This window comes from Fusarium odoratissimum (assembly GCF_000260195.1).
Source record: "Fusarium odoratissimum NRRL 54006 unplaced genomic scaffold supercont1.17, whole genome shotgun sequence".
In the NCBI taxonomy this organism is placed as follows: Eukaryota; Fungi; Ascomycota; class Sordariomycetes; order Hypocreales; family Nectriaceae; genus Fusarium; species Fusarium odoratissimum.
This window is the reverse complement of record NW_022158703.1, coordinates 745,228-762,626: the sequence shown is the minus strand read 5'-3', so window position 1 is coordinate 762,626 and position 17,399 is coordinate 745,228. Positions and strand designations below refer to the sequence as shown.

The following is a 17,399-nucleotide window of genomic DNA, read 5'->3' as shown; positions in this document are numbered from 1 at the left end:
CAGACATTCAAGATCTGAGCCACGCATCGGATGCTGCGGAAGAGATGCGATTGACACTTTCTTGGCGCATCTTGGCGTATCAGAATTAATAAATCCTTACATGGCATCGGGTCTCGCAGCGTAAGATGTCCGGTGGCACAGTAAAACGGCGGTTTCCCAATCAGCAATAGAATAAACCAGTGGGTGTTTTGGGTGTTGCATTCCTTTTTGCCGTAATTCCGAGTAGTGAATAATCCCAGCGGCCATGCTTTGATTCCGTGTGAGGGGATGCAACAACGATTTTGACTATGTAACCTTGGAGGTGCGGCAGATGAAGGCGGTATGCAGTGCTCACCCGGGGTTGTGATATGGCCACCAATTAACGAGTTTGGTTGGGAGCGGGGAAGATTACAGTGAGCACAAACCTAAATTAGGCCTGTTCAGTAGCTCTGATCAACACCTTAAGTCGTTGTTGCAATATTCACGCACTCGAAACTAACTGGGACAATATTGATGTAAATCTACGCTGCATATTGATAAGAGTATGGTACAGTGATGATGCCAGACTGTACCAAATACCACGACGCAACCACCACTCTCAAGGTTTTGCCACGTGGATGACGCTGCATGTTTTGTCCGCCCAAACTCAGCAAGACTGCTACGTAGGTGGACGCTGGTCCTTTTAAGCTTAGCCATCAAGCTTACCCCTCTCCCGGGTACAGAATCCATCAGAACTCAGAAAACGCCAGAACCAACAAGGAACAGTCCAGTTCTGAATCCCCAAAAAACTTGGAGTGTTGGTGTTGCATTGTGTCAGCCAAGAAAATGGGGGAATGGGATAATCACTAATCACCTGCTCAATTACGCTTCTGTTTTAAGTAGTGACTCCCGGGACTACGAGATCAGCACTAGTCAGAGTTGCGCTGCCACCTCCGATGACAAGTCCATTCACGATGCTTTGAGGGGGAGGCGCTGGAGGGGTCAGTGTTCGTCACTCAGCAGAGCTCTGAAGCTTCGGTACTGGAAAGTGTTTTTACTCGCTATGATGATTCCATTTTCGTGATCAACAAACCTCGTGGAGGTCGGTGGCTGCAGCAACGTCGCACAGGGGAGCCGAGGCTTTGGGATGGGATCAAATATAGGACGCCATCAAACGCTGCAAAGTGAGGATCGGCTCTTTTCATGTCAGATTCGGGACACCACAGCCATTCAGGCTGATCCTCGACCTACAAATTGGGTTGCACTCGGGGCAAAGACTCCCTGGCCCCTACCTCCATAGCAATGCTGACTCGGGGTGTTTTTCCCTGTTTGCGAGACACAATAATAACCCAACGTACAGATCGGCATTTCACCCTTGTCGTCCAATTAAAGCCAAGGCTGGGCAATAAAGCTTGGTCTCTTCTTCTCCACGTCCATGCGTCGACCTTCCCGTAAACGCTTAGAGTCATCGCAGATCGTGAGCTTTGGTTCATTTCCTCCCCCGCATCGCATGGGCTAGCTTTGGGGTTTGGGGGGCTTGCGGGCGTTGACGTACGAGGCGGGTTGAATGGAAGAGTTGTTTACGTGGTAACAAAAGCCCTTGCTTCTTCCCCCTCAGACTTGTTTTCTTCTCTTGTTCTGCTAGTAAAGGCAGTAGCAAGCTGTCATCTCCGCGGAGCGTAGAGACTGTTTCGCTATTCTAGACTTGTGCTATAAGCTACTGTTCCTGCACCATGACTACTGATACCACGGCGACACCGCCGAGTGAGCAAGAGAAGCCTACAGCTGTTGATGTCGAGAATGTCGCGTCGACGACGCTGTCCAATGTCGGGGGCGGGGCTTCTGTTGATGCTGAGCGAAATGCACTCTTAGCTGCCCTCCCTGACCCTGATGAGGGCAAGAGTGAAGAGGAACGACGCGAGATTGTAAGTCGTTCAACATATAATCCGTATCCCATCGTAAATGAATGATGCTGACAATGATCCAGGACAGGAAGTTGGTCTGGAAGGTCGACCTCTGGCTTATCCCCTGGCTATCGCTGCTCTACCTCCTCTCGTTCCTGGATCGAACCAATATTGGCAATGCTCGTCTCGCAGGCATGGAAGACGACTTGGATATGGGGCCAGGAGATTACAATGTCGCTCTCACCATCTTCTTCGTCAGTTATGCCCTCTTCGAGCCAATTACCAATGGTCTCCTCAAGCGCTTGACACCCCGCATCTTCTTCACGGGCATCATCATCGCGTGGGGTGCCGTCATGACTCTCATGGGTGTCTGTCACAACTACCCAGGTCTACTGGCAGCTCGCTTCTTCCTCGGTGTCGCGGAGGCTGGCCTTTATCCTGGTGTCAACTATTATCTCGGTTGCTGGTACAAGTCATCTGAGATTGGTGCACGCGCCGCCATTTTCTTCTCTGCTGCTGCTCTGGCAGGCTCTTTCGGTGGTCTCCTCGCTGCAGCTATCGCTAAGATGGACGGCATTGGCGGTAGACCTGGCTGGGCGTGGATCTTCATCCTTGAAGGTCTCGCAACTGTCGCTGTCGGTGCCTTCTGTTGGTGGATGGTCTTTGACTGGCCCGACACCGCTCGGTTCCTCTCCCCAGAAGACCGTGTCCGTGTTCAACGCCGCCTCATCCTCGATCGTCAGGGAAGGACCGCCGAAGACTTCGACAAGCGTCATATCTGGGCTGCCATGAAGGACTGGAAGACATATGGCTACATGGTTATCTATATGGGCTCGCTGATGCCCCTGTACGCCTTCTCTCTCTTCTTGCCAACCATTCTCCGAAGTATGGGACATGTAGGCACCAAGGCGCAACTCCTATCGGTTCCTCCATATGCTTGCGCTGCAGCTGCTACTGTCTTCGTCGGATTCCTAGCAGACCGAACCAAATGGCGTGGCTATTGTAATATTGCCACTGTCTGTGTCGGTATCATTGGATTCACCATGCTGATCGCTTCGGCTGACCCGCACGTCCAATACGGCGCTGTGTTCCTCGGTGCAATGGGTAAGTATATAACACTGGCTTCTTGAGGCATTTACTAATCGAGAACAGGTATCTATCCCACCGTCTCAAACACCGTGTCATGGGTCAACAACAACATCGAGGGTTCATTGAAGCGTGCCATTGTTCTCGGTATGGTCGTCGGCTGGGGTAACCTCAATGGTGTCGTCTCGTCCAACATCTACCGTGAGACCCAAAGGCCTCGCTACTTCGCCGGCCACGGCACGGTCCTGGCCTACCAGATCCTGTTTCTTCTAGGAGGTTCCATCTTTATGCACTTTGCACTTAGATTGGAGAATCGACGTCGTGCTAGAGGATCATTGGATGCCAAGTATGCTGCCATGACAGACGAGCAGAAGTGGATCAGCGGTGATGTGCGTCCTGACTTTAGGTACACTCTCTAGAGAACGCAAGGACATTGGTTACATTGCGCTTTGTTTCTATGTTTCTTTGGGGGACTCCTTTAGCAGGATAGCTGAACTGGTATGGATTCGATGAAGGTACGTTATGATTATGTAGTACTCATAGAATACTGTTAGTACTTTCAATGTCTCTGATACTAGAATAATGAACGATTCAGACTTATGCAAGCTTTCTCGCCTGCCCATGATGTATTGAGACCCCGCTCAATTCTGAAGATGCTCGGATGCTTCCGTAAGACTAGACAAGGGTATGAGACAACGACAAGATGTTCCAGCTGAGTCCATATGCTAAGGGTGTCACAAAGAATGGTCGAGACCGCGCCACATCTGTCTATATTCTTGATACTGACCAAACCATGCACTGGGTTATGAGTGCACAAGCTGTTAACAGATATTTGTGCCCTACTTCTCATTGTTCTTGAAAAGCACACCGACTCCATCATGGCATCACTCACTATGCTGTGAAGTCTGTTTGCAGACCCCTCTGCGCTATCAGTCGTTCGATTACAGTATGAATCATGTCTTCGTGTCACTAGAACAGACCCCGCTCTCTCTTTTGATGCAGGGCTTCTAGTGGTATGACTTGAGACAAGTTTCTGGTAGCTAAAACATATGTGATCTAGACAGTTGAGAAGCATGTTTCCTACACATCACCTTAGTTACGTCTTTCGAGAGACTGCTCCGTGATATCCTAAGCTTTGAACCATGTGAACCGACGACAAGACTTTGTGGTTTCCATAGACTAGAAGGATAAGATAGAGCAAAGTATGAAGAAGGTCCAGAATGATGAAAAAAGTCAGAAAAGCTCCGTATTTGTGACTGCTCGTGGTCTCAATCTGCACGGGCAACACCATGACACAAAATGAGAATCAAGTCTAGACAGTTTTACTCGAGGAGGTCCCATCACCGCCATATCTGTAGAACCTCTTCTATCAATGTGAAACAACCTCCCAATAGTCCCTCCTTCACTTTTCCTCCTACCTTTGCCCTGTTACTTTCTATAAGAACCGTCGAATCCGCTCCTCCGTCGGTTGATAAATCATCACCCACTATCATAAGACAGACACTCAACAACTCAACAAAGTCCAAAAGCTCTCAGCTCAATCCAATAAGCCTATTGCACTTTCCCATTCAAAATGAAGTTCTCCATCGTCCTCGCTGTTGCCGCACTCTCGGCCGAGACCTTTGCGTGTGCCAACATTGGGCAAGTCTGCCAGAAAGGCGATCCAGATGTATGTCAGTGCGATGCACCGCTTACCGTAAGTCCTACTATCTTCACTCATCCGTGTATTTGACTGCTTATATGTCGGACTTTCTAGCTGTCCTGCCGAGGTGATCTTGCCACTCGTCCTGGAGGTGGTGAGTGCGCCTGTCGATGGCTCAACGGCCATTTTCTCCGTACCCATAAGAATTCTTCTGATCCAAGTAGCTCGCCGCTTTCACTACCAGCTTGGCGACATTTGTCCCCTGCTCAAACGAAATGGACGGTGCGTCAATGGGAAGTGTGTTCCGGGCCCGCGTCTGACGGCGGTTATCCCTACGCCCACTCCTGAGTAGTCGACACCGCAGGTCAGCAGCCTACCATGCATCTCAACCGGAATGCATTACTCTCGTTTATATAAAGTCGGGCTATTGGGCCAGAGCTAGTTAGAGTTGACAATATGAACCCCAATATGACGAGTTTACGCTTAAGATATTCCAATCGCAATGCTTGGAATGCGCAAAATTGAATTGTCCGGGCTGTAAATAAATAAGAATATGCTCTGGTCTACTTTACAGTAAAGCTTCGTAGGTTTCTAGCACCACCTTTGAAAAGTTCTCCGTGCATGACTCCGTGCACGTACGCCTCTCCCACAAGTGTATATGTCTCATCGCTCTGAGGTCGCAATAGGTAGGGTACCTTCCCTCCAAGCAGGATACAGACTTCGTCTCCTGGCTGCATATCCAGTGGACCTACCCCAACAAAGCCCGTGGAAGTCATAAAAGCACGTCTCGTGTGCATCCGCATAAGGGCGGAGGCATAGAAAGAGCCTTCTACAGACGAAGCCTCTCCGGCTTCCTCTCTTCCAGGTGTGTCAGGACGCTGAATTTTCTCGACTTCCTCTGCACACTGAGATCCCCAACCCTGATATGGCACCGTAGAGAAGAAAGTAGTGCCATCGAGTATCCCAATGGGCGCAGCATCTAAGCGCTCTTCCCCAACCCTGATTCTTGGTGAGCTATCGCAAAATCTTCTGATGCTTTTGAGCCATTGGTTGGCTGCAGCCTGGTTAACGGGTTTTAACCAGTTTGGGTCCCAAGTTGCGCCGATGTCTTTCACTTTATCCACGTAAATACCTTCAAACGTGGCTATGTCGAATTGGGGAAATTTTGGTACAGCGGTATATGTTCCTGACGCCTTGAAAGGGGTATCCCAGGCTGGCTGGGCGTTCGGATGCAGAACATCCATGCTCCAGTCGGGTACCCAACTGGGCAGAGAGGCAAGTTTTCTAGGCCTTTGGCAGTACATTAGAACACCAATAGTGCCTTTTGCTAGAATTTTACAGGCTGTTTCTCTGTACACCTCTTCAACTGTCATAGAGTAGTCTGGGAACAAGTTAAAATGATCCCTGTCTCCAGTCAGGTTTAGTAATGCAAAGATGCGATCCCGCGGATCGGTCGCGTGTACAACGTTGTAGTCGACTTCCAGAGTGAGCGATACCGCGACGACCTGTAGAAGGGGTTGGCCCCATGGACTCTCTCCATCGGGAGTATAGACATAGTGCCATCGTCTTGTGAACAGGCTATAAACATAGCTGTTGAGGGGAGTGGAGTAGACATAATTCAGATTCCGAATCAGCGTCTCAAGCCCATCGACGGACTTCTTTCGCGCGCGACGTTGAACAATACTCGGGGCGTCCAGCGTCTGGTCTATGAGATCGTACTTCACAATCCAGCCACCGCAGGCAATAGCAATACGCCGACCAACGGCAAACTCTTGCATGATCCAAAGACGTTGCCAATAGCGTCGTTGACAGTAATCATGGAACGCCGTTTTAGCAGCTTCTATATCAATGGAACCTTCCTCCTTGTTGCCAGAGTAAAGCTTACGCAAAGCCTCAAGGCTGTTAGAGCGCAGGGCTCGGCCTGTGTCGCGCATCAAGCGGCATATGAGATCGCTGCTCTCATCACCATTACCCAACCATGCGATCACCTGATCTGCTTCCCTGTAGATATGGTGCATTTGATGAACCTGGTGGCTCTTCTCGACTTCGTCAGCTTGGTTGATACACAGCTGATCGACCCAAAGCCATCGAGGCTTTTTGCGAAACCGTAGACGCCGAAGGGCATTCTCGACGGTTGAGCTAATGTCTATTGTCGTCCCACCAATGCTAACCAGCCTTTTGGGGCTGTCTGGAGATTCCCAGACATATGATAAAGCTGTATATGGCTGAGAGTCGCCACGAGCATATTCCTCAATACTGCACACGAGGAGATCTGGTCGATCGGGATCAGAAGTAGGTTCCGACGGAGAAGGCTCTAGTTTGATGAGTCTGATCAAATGGTCAGGATCTTCAAGTTGACTGTACTTGATATCCGAATACATTTCGAGGATTCATTCAAGAATCGCATTAGAATAAGAATAGTTCGAAAGTAAATCACGACTGTCCAATGCTGACAGTTTCTGGCCTTGCCCCACCTTGCCAAGTGTATTTAGGGTTGAAGCTCTCATCAAATACTACCTCAACATCAAAACCATCTGGACTCATGAGGAGTTCCGCAATACTGGCTTGGCACTTAAATAACATGGAGTCCAAAATACGCTAATATTTGTTTAAAACCCCAGCCTAACGCTACTTCCAGGCAAGATGTCCGTTGTGGTGAACTTGCAAAGTGACTGTGAGATCAGTGCTGCTACCCCTGCGCTTATGCCACGTGGGCATCGCATTTTTCTCGAAGCACACGACTCCTGAGGGCATGGGTTAAACATTTCCTGACTTGTATAATCTCTGACATCCTTCTAAACAGTTATCATGTCGCTAGCCGGCCCAAACTTGCCAATCCCATTCTCCTGCTTTTGCATAAACTCCACTGGGTTTTGGTGGTCCTCGACATAGCCAACTCCGCTAACAGCCTTACCTATACGAAATCAGTAAGCTTTCTCCCTTCACATGGGTGTCTTATAGAGTTACGTACAGTAGCCTGCCAATCTGAGGATGTCGTCGGGCAGAGTTCGAGCAATCCCGATGGGAGTACTGAGGACTTCATCCTGGTCAAGAAGTTCCTCTGGTACTTTGTTGAATACTAGCTAGCCCGCCCAAGCGTCATCTCTATAGAGCGCCTTCATATTCCGGTCCTTCCATCTATTGTCACGGCTGTGCTGATTACGACTATTGTGTCAGCTGGCAACGCGTACACTTTTAATGCCTCTCGAAGTCTCCACGCGCTGGCCCTCGAAGGGCAAGCTCCTAAGTTCCTGCGCCGGCTGAATAATAAGTATGCACATTGGGTGCGCTAGGGATATTTAACTGACCTATTCATCAGAGGTGTGCCCTACCTCGCTGTAATCGTCGTGATGGCTCTGGCCTGTTTGGTATTCCTGGCCCTTGGTTCGACCAGTGCCAAGGTACGTAACTGGATCTTGAAGTCAGTGTTTTACGCTTGATTGTGATATATATGTACTGAATCGGTCATCTATAGCTTCTGCACCGCTGCAACTATGCTGTACGTATTTCCAACTGCCGTCTCATAGCTACGATTACGTATCTAACCTCACCCAGGAACTGGACTATCATGGCAATTACATGGATCTGATTCAACGTTGCGATGAAGGCCCAAGATATTGGCAGGGAAACATTCCTACCTATCAGATCCCGCTTCCAACCATACGCCGGTTATTGGGAGTTTTGCTGCGCATTCACTTTTCTGTGGTAAGAAGCCTGATCCCTTATCATGCATGATAGAAGTTGCCGAAACTAAGCCCCGTAGGGTTCAAGGATATGCCGTCTTCCTCAGTGCCAACTGGAGCACGGCAACTTTCATCTTCAATTACAGTATTGTAAGTATAATTTCATGTTCCCTCTTGATTGAGTCTAACAGCCTTCAAAGATTGCTCTTGCGGGTAGTATCGGTCTTGGGTGGAAGTTGCTCAAGAAGACTCGGTTTCATCGTGCCTCGGAGGTTGATCTGATTTCGCACCTATATTTCTTTGACGTTCTCACAGAGCACTACCGTCACGAGCGCGAGGCTGCACCTCAGAACCTTAAGGACAACATTCTTGCAAAGATCTTTTTAGCAAAGAGTCGGCAATCGATAGTGCAGTGGCAGCGGAGGTCATTCAAATTACTTGACTATCATCTTCTCCGAGATAGGCCAAGCTACATCAATCAAGCTCCAATTATCTCCTTCACAACCTTAGAAACATTGTCAGGCTGGCTAACCGTGGGCGCATGTCCGCTGTTGAAACTGTGCGCTGTAACCTCCCTTTCACTCGACGCCTTGACGGCTTCAATCATGCCACGCTGGAACTGGGGCGGGATAATCTGGTCCTGTTCGCACACGATATAATGCACTTCGACATCATTATATCCAGGATGCGTCAGTGGTTCCCGGAAGCTTGGTGTTGAGTGTTCCGGCATCTGCTTTGCCAGCTCAAAAGCTTCGTCGAAAGGTAAGTCAGAGAAAGTATGAGTCGCGTGACCCTTGGGATCAAGAGTCATGTAATCATCCTGCATCCAATATTAGCAACATTTTCTTGAACTGGACGATACAATGCAGAACCTTGAGATCGAGAAAGTCAGGCAGGGCTGATCCAAATGCATCCAAGTTGGAAACACCAGGTTGCAACACGACTGATGCAAGATAGATAATCTTGTCGATTCCTCCTTGCTTTCCCTCAGCCTCGCGAGCCTTTCGTGAAAGCTTGCTGAGACTCTGGGTTCCAGGGATGCCTCCATAGGAATGGGTCATAAGAACGACCTCCTTTCCCTCATCAAGAAGCTTTGAAACAACATTGGTGATCTCGTCGGCATCGTCGCTCATTGTTGCAGGCGGACGATTACCCCGCTTGCCAACCGATGGAGTATCGATCACGCGCGAGTCGATGCCATGTCGCTCGAGGCTCTCTGTGAACACACGATAGTGTTTTGATGGTGCAAACGATCCAGGGATGATAACGACAGTTGGGGTTGCCATTGTTGAGTTTGCTTGTGTGGTTGAAAAGGTATGAAGAGCAAGTAGTTTGCTGAAAGTTGAGTAAGAAAGCGATCGTGCCCTTTTGTATGCGGTTTGTGCTGTTGGTTGGTTGTACGACGTTTGTCATCAGATTGCAATACCCAGCCATCTCCGCGTTTTCGGAGGAGATACGATTTCTTCTGATTGGTAATTTTAGGGAAGCGTTACCTGAATGAGTAAAAGCACCGCGAACCAACACGTTCAGCCATAGATCTTGAGCATGGATCCTGTCAGCCCTAAATTCCTACGATCTACAGAGCCGAGGCTTGGAGTTGGCCGCATCAAACTAAGAGCCTTGAGATACTGTCCATCGATAAAAGAAATACTTATAGGTTTGGATAGATTATTATGGCCACAATAACTTGGTAAACTTTGCATGCTCTTTTCTCTGATTACCCTCGCACCCTGTGGAATCGTCAAACTACATACAGTGCGGGCGCCCGGACTGGCTGATTTCAAGCTTGGCGGAGTCTGGAGGGATCTCCAATCACAAACTCGGTAAGAGTCAATAGAAAGGAACACATCAAAGAACAAAATGGGCTTATCTGCAGCGCTGAGCTGAAGAGTCTCGCGGGTAGCTTTGTTTCGCGTACTGAGGCCATTGATGTACAAACGCTGAAAGGAGGCAGTTTCAGAGTTCGGTAGAGCCAATAGCGGGTGTATCCACTGTCAAAAGCGAAAAGGCCTTGTAACGAAGCCCTTTCACGAACAACTACTCCCCATTGATCGACTCACTTTATTTTTGGCATTCTTAAACGCGTAGCCCTTGGCTTTGTTTTACTCTGCCTTCTTCCAATTGTTCTATTCTCGTTTCTTTATTCCCCAGCGCTCGCCCCTCCATTGGCTCTGAGGCAGCGCCTAACAAAGGCCCAGTTTCGCTAAGCGCCTGGTCTTAGCGGCTACCAACAAACGATTGGGGCTCAATGAATGGCGCTGGTCTCTTTGTTAACGGCCTCGTTTCATTGTCGATTGGCTGTTGATTGCTCAACATGAGAAAGCGCATCAGCGTCTATTGACGGTGTTGATCATTGATGCTGTATAAAGATGTGATGGTCTCCTTCTGTTGGTTCTGTTATCCAAATCACTATCGCTTTACGACTCATCGTCTATTTATTTCTGTCTTTTTCTACACTGCTGTGCAGTTCAATTTCATTCTTTGGTCATCTATCGTCAACACGCGAAACACGCAAATCATCGTCAATAACGACACTTTAATACCAATAATCGAACTTCATCATGGGCAAGTTTGACAACGCTATCAAGGCCGGCCAGACCGCCATCGAGCTCGGCAACACTGCTAGATCCTTCGCTGGAGCGACCTCCGAATTCCGCGCCGCTGATAAGAAGGAACTCGGTCGACAGGCCGGTCGTCATGCCTTCAACGAGGGCGCTGAGACCGGAAAGACCATGGGCAAGACTTGGCTCAAGACCTTCGAGGCAGTACCTCGTACGGTCTGTCGAGGTCTTCAGTTCCTTTTCGCTATCATCGCCTGCGGTTTCTACGGCCATCGCGTCGATAAGGCCCAAGACACCGACTACGGCTTCTCACCAGAATGGTACTTCGCTCTCGTCATCGCTGGCCTCTCAGCCACCACCGCTATTCTCTTCGTCGTCCTTACTCCCCTCGGCGCTCTTCCCTTCATCGGCAGCAGGCTCAAGCTCTTCAAGACCTACCGAGCTTTCGCCTGGGACCTCATCCTCTTTATCACTTGGCTCGTCGTCTTCGGAATCTTTGCTGGCATCTTCCTCCATCGAGACAGCGATGACAAGTACAAGGGCGCTAGCACCGGCGCCATGAAGACAGCTGTTTGGATCGATCTCGTCAACTCCATCCTGTGGCTCACCTCCGGTGTTTATGGTTGCATCAAGACTTTCTTGGGTGACAAGGCAGATGAGATGACGGACAAGGTTGGACAGAAGCTATTCACCAAGAAGCAGAAGCCAGCTAAGGAGGCTGGCTATGCCGAAAGTGTCTGAACACGGGCAAAAAAGTTGTATCGGGGTTTTCTTGTTTTATTACGCATTTTCTTATGTCAGAGCCGGCGTTCTTCGCATCTTTTACATTTAGAATAGATCTATCTCTGCCTCCCGATGAATACAAAATCTCAGGTACTAGTGCTATGTACAGAACAGATACTATCCTCTTGAACCATGATTACAAGCATCCGAGGGTTCACCGCTTCCATGGCGACTCAATCTTAGCCTTTGTCTATTTCCCGAGTCAACTTGTTTCAGAAATGCCATAGTTACAACAGCGGAGACTTACGAGCGGTGCAGAAGCGGGAGTTTGCTTCAGCCCAGTTATTACAGTCCTCCTTTGAGCAGCGCATGGATCCTGCAATCTGCCCATCTCCTGTAGTATGAGTGTTTACTGGGGTCTCATCAATCGTCGCAGCCAACATCGTGATATAAAATGTCCTAAGTGTGCTAGAGTTTGGATGATTGAATATTCTTTAAGAGTTAGTGCCTGAGATACTTGAGTCAACGAGGACAAAAAACATAAATGGGCGAGAAGTTTAAACGTACTTTTATATTCCCTCTTCGCATCCTGCATCTGTGAACCACAACGAAAGACATCACGGTAAATTCACGTCAGCTTCGAACCGGTGTAGCTCACGAAGTTGAAGTAGTCAATAACATCCTAGTCTTTTTCTTTCTCACGATAGCAAGATCAGACGGTCTGCAATTGTTCACGATGCAGAAGACAAAGAATGGAATGCAAAGGATAACATGCTGTGTTGAGTCTCTCAACATCCACCCTTGGCCAAAGTCTGCCCTGGTTCATTCATGCTTCTTGCATATTATGGCTGCCTTTTCGAGAGCTGATATTCACATCAGAATTTTGCCAAACGCTTCACCAAGCCCGCACTCAACCAGCCACGCTTCTAGTGCCTTCATGTCACCACGGTTTCCCCTCGCACCTCTCTTCTCAATCATATCCGTGATCTCCTGCATATCCGAAAAAGCACGCTTCAGATCCACCGCTTCCTCTCGATATCTCTCGCTGACCTAGCCTCATTGTCAGCCTTCCCCATGCCCATTCGCATACTTGACGTACCTTTTTGTGATGCGCTGGGATATCGCCCCAGCTCTCTGTCTTGATGAATTTCATGAAGTCGTCAACCGCAACTGATCCCCCTTCCAGACACAGAATACCTGGCTTGCCAGCTAGGAGAAAGCCAGTGAGTCCGTAGGTCGGCGCATAGTTGACGAAATCATCTCGCTTTGCCCTTGTGCTGATAGAAGGGAAGTAGAACCAGACTCGGACTAATGATGCGTCTGCTATTGGGGTATTTGCAATTTCCGCTTGCTTCAAACTTGAGATATGCTCAGAGGCGGCCTCCTTGACATGCTCGATGACTGAAAGGATATCCTCTTCAGGAATCTCAGTGTTCAACTTTGCAACATCTCCTTTGCTCATCCAATCCGACTGTTGTATCCTGGTCCTTATTGGCGGCGGTTCTGTTAGTTCATCTAGTTTTTGACACTTCAAAGGCACTGTCAATGTGAGCTGTAGAGTTCTTGTTGAAGAATCTTCCTCTTCAACATCGACCCTAAGCTGGAGATTTATGACTGTCTCTGAGAACTTTGATGTGGCTTCCCCGTCATTTTCACACCAGTCCCTCAGCCTGTCAATCAAGTCAGACGCCGTAGAGTCCATGGCAATCGCGTCATCCGCCGCATACATCGCCACGAGGAGGTCAATTTGACCTAATTGGAGCTCCATGAGCTCTTTCGGCAAGGCATTTTGGGACCCCTCATCAGAAGACATGACGACTATAACAGTCTCTCAGCAGCCTGTGAGATCAACAAGAGGACAATACCAATTTAGTGTCGCCGAAATAACAACCACTTTACGCGTGATTTGTAGAAATTGTTACGCGGCTGGAGAAAATTCACCAATCACGTGAGGAACAGATGTCCGACACCGCTGTCGTTATCTTATCTCGAATTCCTTATCTTATCATATCTGGGGTCAGCTACCCTGGGCCGAGTGCAACGACTGCAACAAGAATGGAATTGGCTAAGAGCATTGCGAAGAGGTATAGTATCTTGGACGCCTCTGTGAGACCAAGAAGTTTTCATTTTTTTCTTTCGTTCCTTCTGTTCGGCTTGTTCCGCCCTTCCGCCCTTCCGCATTTACCTACGCCCATTCATCAGCATAAAATAAATAATGGTCATCCGTATTCCAACATCGAAATTATTCTCAGCAAGGCGAACTTGACATGCTAATGATATTTCATTGGACGTAGGCTCTCAAGTCATGTTGATCATTTCCCAAATGACTGCAGCTGCGCATCATGTCTTCCGTTAGTGACGTCTTGCGTAAACATTAAAATGACCGTGTTCGCTGCTTGAATGACGCGGAGATGATGGGCCATCGAGCTAGCAAGCACTACAAATAGTGTAAGCTCTGAAAGCCAGACAGTGCTCTTCATATCAGTCAACTACTCAACAGATATTAACTCAATCACAGCTCATCAATATCAATATGCCTCAATCAAACGTCGGATACCCTTCTTCGTATGAAGGCGGAGATCAGCGCCACTATAGCCGGGAGGAAGTTCGTGAGGAGGGTCGCACTCACCCCAACGTCAACCCTGAGGGCTACCGTAAGTTCTTCAAATCGTTCAATCATTTCCTTATCTAAATGGTTCTAGTACACAAAGAGGGAATCATGAATGAGCTTCAAGAGGCCGACGTAAGTTCTCAATTTCAAGCATAAGATCAGTGGCTGAGCTTCATAGACCAATAGAATAATTGCAGACCGTATGAAGCACGAACCAGGCTTCGCAGTAAGTATTACCAAAGTACTTACTACTCAGGTGCCACACAAACATCTAACTGCTTACCCAGGCCACCATGCACGGCAATAAGCCCTCTCGCGGAGCCGAAATCGACGCTGAGCTCGCACGAGAAGATGCAGAGCAGCTTGAAAAGAAGAAGGGCAAGACCGACAGCATGCCTGGAAAGAAGATGGAACAAAACACCAGCAAGAGCGAGTGGAAGCAGCAGATGGATCAGGAGGAGGAGGAGGCTCGCGCTAAGCATAGCAGCCGTTGAACGAACAATCATGAAGGTCAGGGTATGGGGTGTGTTACTCGTAAGACAAATAGCAGTCAAGAGTAGAGCCCGGTGGATCTCAAAGGATTAAATGATATATGACATGCTTCCAAAAAGTACACTCCATCGAGTGAAATAAACAGTCAACCGGCAACATCAACGTGACTTGGAGATCAAACCCGGGCGCATGAGATAGCCACTACGATGTCGATGTCGTGTATCATTCAGCTCGCGGTGCAAAGGGTGACTGCTAAAGCGTAAGTTTCGAGAAGGGTGACTTGTGATTAAAGTCAGATATCATAAAGCTGGATGATAAGTGAGCAAGAAACTTCACTATCAACAATAGCACCCCAGTTAGAAGGAGTATCACCATTTCCATAGTTCAAGTGTCAGATATTTACATTTTATTGGTTTTATTCGGCCGTGAAGGTATTAGGCTCATACAGTCGTAATCGAACAATCAAAAGTACACGAGTTTATGACTCGCCGTCCAATCTTCTTCAAATCATCCCCAGATGTGGATTCTTGCCACTTATTACTCCATTAAACCATCTCCTCGCCGCGAGCACCAGTGCCGACAGGTCGTCGGGGAATAGAACCGTTGTTGTATCCGTTGCCATGCATGTGCTCAGATCCATCACTCTTCAGGCCGTGGCCGTGTCCATGTCCGAGAGAGCTACCGCCGTGAGATCCCCAGCCAACCTTGCGAGTGAAGACGGCGTCAACGAGCTCAGCACCACCCATAGAGTAGTTGAAAGGAGCGCCTCGGTTAAGGGGGATATGGTTGAAGCGCCAGTCCCAGACAGCGGCGTAGGTCATTCGGTAAGCGGAGAAAGCAAAGATGGTTCCAATGATGGCGCCAGCAAGGACATCGTGGAAGTGGTGATACTTGTCGATAGTGAGAGCTCCACCGATGAGAACGGCACCGAGAAGAGGGGCGTAGGTGACGATGAGCTTCCACATGGAAGGATGGTAGTTGGAGAAGACCTTGAGCTTGGCGTTGAGGTAAAGGTAGAGGTAGACGAAGCCAGCGAAGGCAGCAGTGGTGTGACCACTGGGCATGGACTCAAGAGCATCGTTGATCTCGCTCTTGTCGCCAGTGCAAATATCGGGAGTGTAGTAAAGCTGAAGATATCCCTTGTTGTTGTATCCTCCCATGGTGCGAGCGCGAGCCATGTCGGGCTTGCAGACCTCAAGGAAATGAGGTCGGAATCCACCGATGAGCCACTTGACAAAGACCTGGAAGACGGCGGCGGTGATGAGGGAGTAGAGAAGACCGATGACAGCGTTGTTGACATCCCAGAATGAGCGGATGCGGATCTGCATCACCAGGAAGACGAAGATGGGAACAAGAGCAGCCAACATGGCAGCGGCCCAGATGGGAATGATCTCGCCTCGGAGAGGGTATCCGTACTCGGGCCAGACAATCTCGCCGTCGGAAAAGGTAACGGGGAATGATCGAGCGGGTGCAGGCTTAGCAAAGTAAACCTAGAATATTGTTAGATTGGTAGTTGAGTTTGAAGCAGTCAATACTTACACCAAGACCGATAGCGCCCATACAAGCCATGGTGACAATGTCAAGCCATGTGCCCTTGAGCCACTGTCCAAAAGTAGGGCGCCGCGACATGGGAAGAGGGTCGTGAACCGCCTTTTGGTGATGGCGGGTCTTTGTGCCAGGCGAAGCCCGGTGAGGGGACTTTTCTCGACGGAAGAAGGGCATGTTGGCGATTTGGTGATGCTAGATAATGGTGTTGAAGGAAAAGCCGACCACGGATTGAGTGACTCTGCACCCAAAATTAATAGGCACTGAAAGAACTTTGCTGGCTCTTGTCCTGCCGTTCACAAACAATTGAGGCTGCTTGCCCTTCTATAAATCCGTGGAGACGGCCTGTGACACGCGACATCGCGATTCATGCTGTTGACGTCACTAACGTCATTCAAATGTTTCACGCCTGTACCAATGCCAAAGCAACAGCGATACCCCGTAGGCACCTATCACAGCATGCAACCTCATTTCGCTACGTAAAGCCACAGTCGACGTCATTGCTCAAAATCCTTTTTTCCAGGAAAAAGTGAGCCTTGGACGGCAGACTCATGCCGAGCGGGCTTGCAGGCGGCAGTTTCGTGCCGGACGGCCAATCATAGCCCTGGCAGGTGGACAAGGGATGTGTCTTGGCTTGGGACAAGTGTGGCTTGATTTTGACGATCTGTGTTGTTTTGGCTAATAACACGGGAATGAGCATCGATCGATGCTTGGCCAAGGCTTTTGAAACCTGCTAATTTGTGCTGATGATTCAGTGGTTAGCTCATTGTTATACCGGAGCACAAGTCCGTGATGCTCTGTCTGGACAAAGATCACAGAGTTCCATTGATGAGCAGGTAGACTGAAGTCAGGCTGAAAGGCAGATAACTCTGTCATTGGCCTAGGCTTTACGCTGCACTAAAGCATTAACTCTAAGACGTTAAAATATCCATAATTCAGTTAAACTTTAGAGCTGTAAATAACCTTGAAGCTCAAACAGTCGAGGTGCCAGGGGATGGTGGCTGGTGCTGTGGCTGACCACCTGTCAGATCTCATTAGTCCAACAACGAAGCTGTCCCAAAAACAAGATTTCAGCAATCGCTCAACCAGTCCTCGTTGTATTTTCCGCCAAGTCGGGATCGACTGAATGACAAGAACGTTTTGGGCAAATCGGCGATTTACTACGTTGCAAGTAACGATATGATCGAGTTCAAG

General features: G+C 48.8%; 8 protein-coding genes across 9 annotated transcripts; 3 read left to right on the top strand and 5 right to left on the bottom strand.

The window, feature by feature from the left end:
- Positions 1–1,554: 1,554 nt before the first annotated feature.
- FOIG_10249 (uncharacterized protein) lies at positions 1,555–3,554 on the top strand. Its single transcript, XM_031210571.1, has 3 exons — positions 1,555–1,883; positions 1,946–2,966; positions 3,015–3,554. Exons 1-3 carry the CDS (start codon positions 1,692–1,694, stop codon positions 3,365–3,367), a joined length of 1,566 nt encoding a protein of 521 aa, XP_031060049.1. The 5' UTR covers positions 1,555–1,691; the 3' UTR covers positions 3,368–3,554.
- Positions 3,555–4,485: 931 nt separating this feature from the next.
- FOIG_10248 (uncharacterized protein) lies at positions 4,486–4,776 on the bottom strand (the record flags this gene model as incomplete). Its single annotated transcript, XM_031210570.1, has 2 exons — positions 4,486–4,595; positions 4,644–4,776. The coding sequence occupies 2 exons, from the start codon at positions 4,774–4,776 to the stop codon at positions 4,486–4,488; spliced, it is 243 nt and encodes an 80-aa protein (XP_031060048.1).
- Positions 4,777–5,153: 377 nt separating this feature from the next.
- Positions 5,154–6,971, bottom strand: FOIG_10247 (uncharacterized protein; the record flags this gene model as incomplete). Its single annotated transcript, XM_031210569.1, has 1 exon — positions 5,154–6,971. The coding sequence occupies one exon, from the start codon at positions 6,969–6,971 to the stop codon at positions 5,154–5,156; it is 1,818 nt and encodes a 605-aa protein (XP_031060047.1).
- A 1,737-nt stretch (positions 6,972–8,708) lies between these two features.
- On the bottom strand, positions 8,709–9,704 carry FOIG_10246 (uncharacterized protein). Its single transcript, XM_031210568.1, has 2 exons — positions 9,146–9,704; positions 8,709–9,093 (listed from the first exon to the last, which is right to left on the bottom strand). Exons 1-2 carry the CDS (start codon positions 9,557–9,559, stop codon positions 8,752–8,754), a joined length of 756 nt encoding a protein of 251 aa, XP_031060046.1. The 5' UTR covers positions 9,560–9,704; the 3' UTR covers positions 8,709–8,751.
- Positions 9,705–10,360: 656 nt separating this feature from the next.
- On the top strand, positions 10,361–11,778 carry FOIG_10245 (uncharacterized protein). Its single transcript, XM_031210567.1, has one exon. The coding sequence runs from the start codon at positions 10,835–10,837 to the stop codon at positions 11,573–11,575; it is 741 nt and encodes a 246-aa protein (XP_031060045.1). The 5' UTR covers positions 10,361–10,834; the 3' UTR covers positions 11,576–11,778.
- A 210-nt stretch (positions 11,779–11,988) lies between these two features.
- FOIG_10244 (uncharacterized protein) lies at positions 11,989–13,683 on the bottom strand. Of its 2 annotated transcripts, XM_031210565.1 has the most exons (3): positions 12,657–13,683; positions 12,125–12,607; positions 11,989–12,065 (listed from the first exon to the last, which is right to left on the bottom strand). In XM_031210565.1, the coding sequence occupies exons 1-2, from the start codon at positions 13,368–13,370 to the stop codon at positions 12,428–12,430; spliced, it is 894 nt and encodes a 297-aa protein (XP_031060043.1). In that variant the 5' UTR covers positions 13,371–13,683; the 3' UTR covers positions 11,989–12,065; positions 12,125–12,427. The 2 variants fall into 2 exon arrangements, with proteins under 2 accessions (XP_031060043.1, XP_031060044.1); XM_031210566.1 differs by lacking the exon at positions 11,989–12,065 and having other exon boundaries at positions 12,102–12,607.
- Positions 13,684–13,722: 39 nt separating this feature from the next.
- Positions 13,723–14,896, top strand: FOIG_10243 (uncharacterized protein). Its single transcript, XM_031210564.1, has 4 exons — positions 13,723–14,211; positions 14,260–14,300; positions 14,347–14,394; positions 14,456–14,896. Exons 1-4 carry the CDS (start codon positions 14,091–14,093, stop codon positions 14,660–14,662), a joined length of 417 nt encoding a protein of 138 aa, XP_031060042.1. The 5' UTR covers positions 13,723–14,090; the 3' UTR covers positions 14,663–14,896.
- Positions 14,897–14,936: 40 nt separating this feature from the next.
- Positions 14,937–16,712, bottom strand: FOIG_10242 (uncharacterized protein). The gene is made up of 2 exons (XM_031210563.1): positions 16,200–16,712; positions 14,937–16,150 (listed from the first exon to the last, which is right to left on the bottom strand). The coding sequence occupies exons 1-2, from the start codon at positions 16,380–16,382 to the stop codon at positions 15,206–15,208; spliced, it is 1,128 nt and encodes a 375-aa protein (XP_031060041.1). The 5' UTR covers positions 16,383–16,712; the 3' UTR covers positions 14,937–15,205.
- Positions 16,713–17,399: the final 687 nt, after the last annotated feature.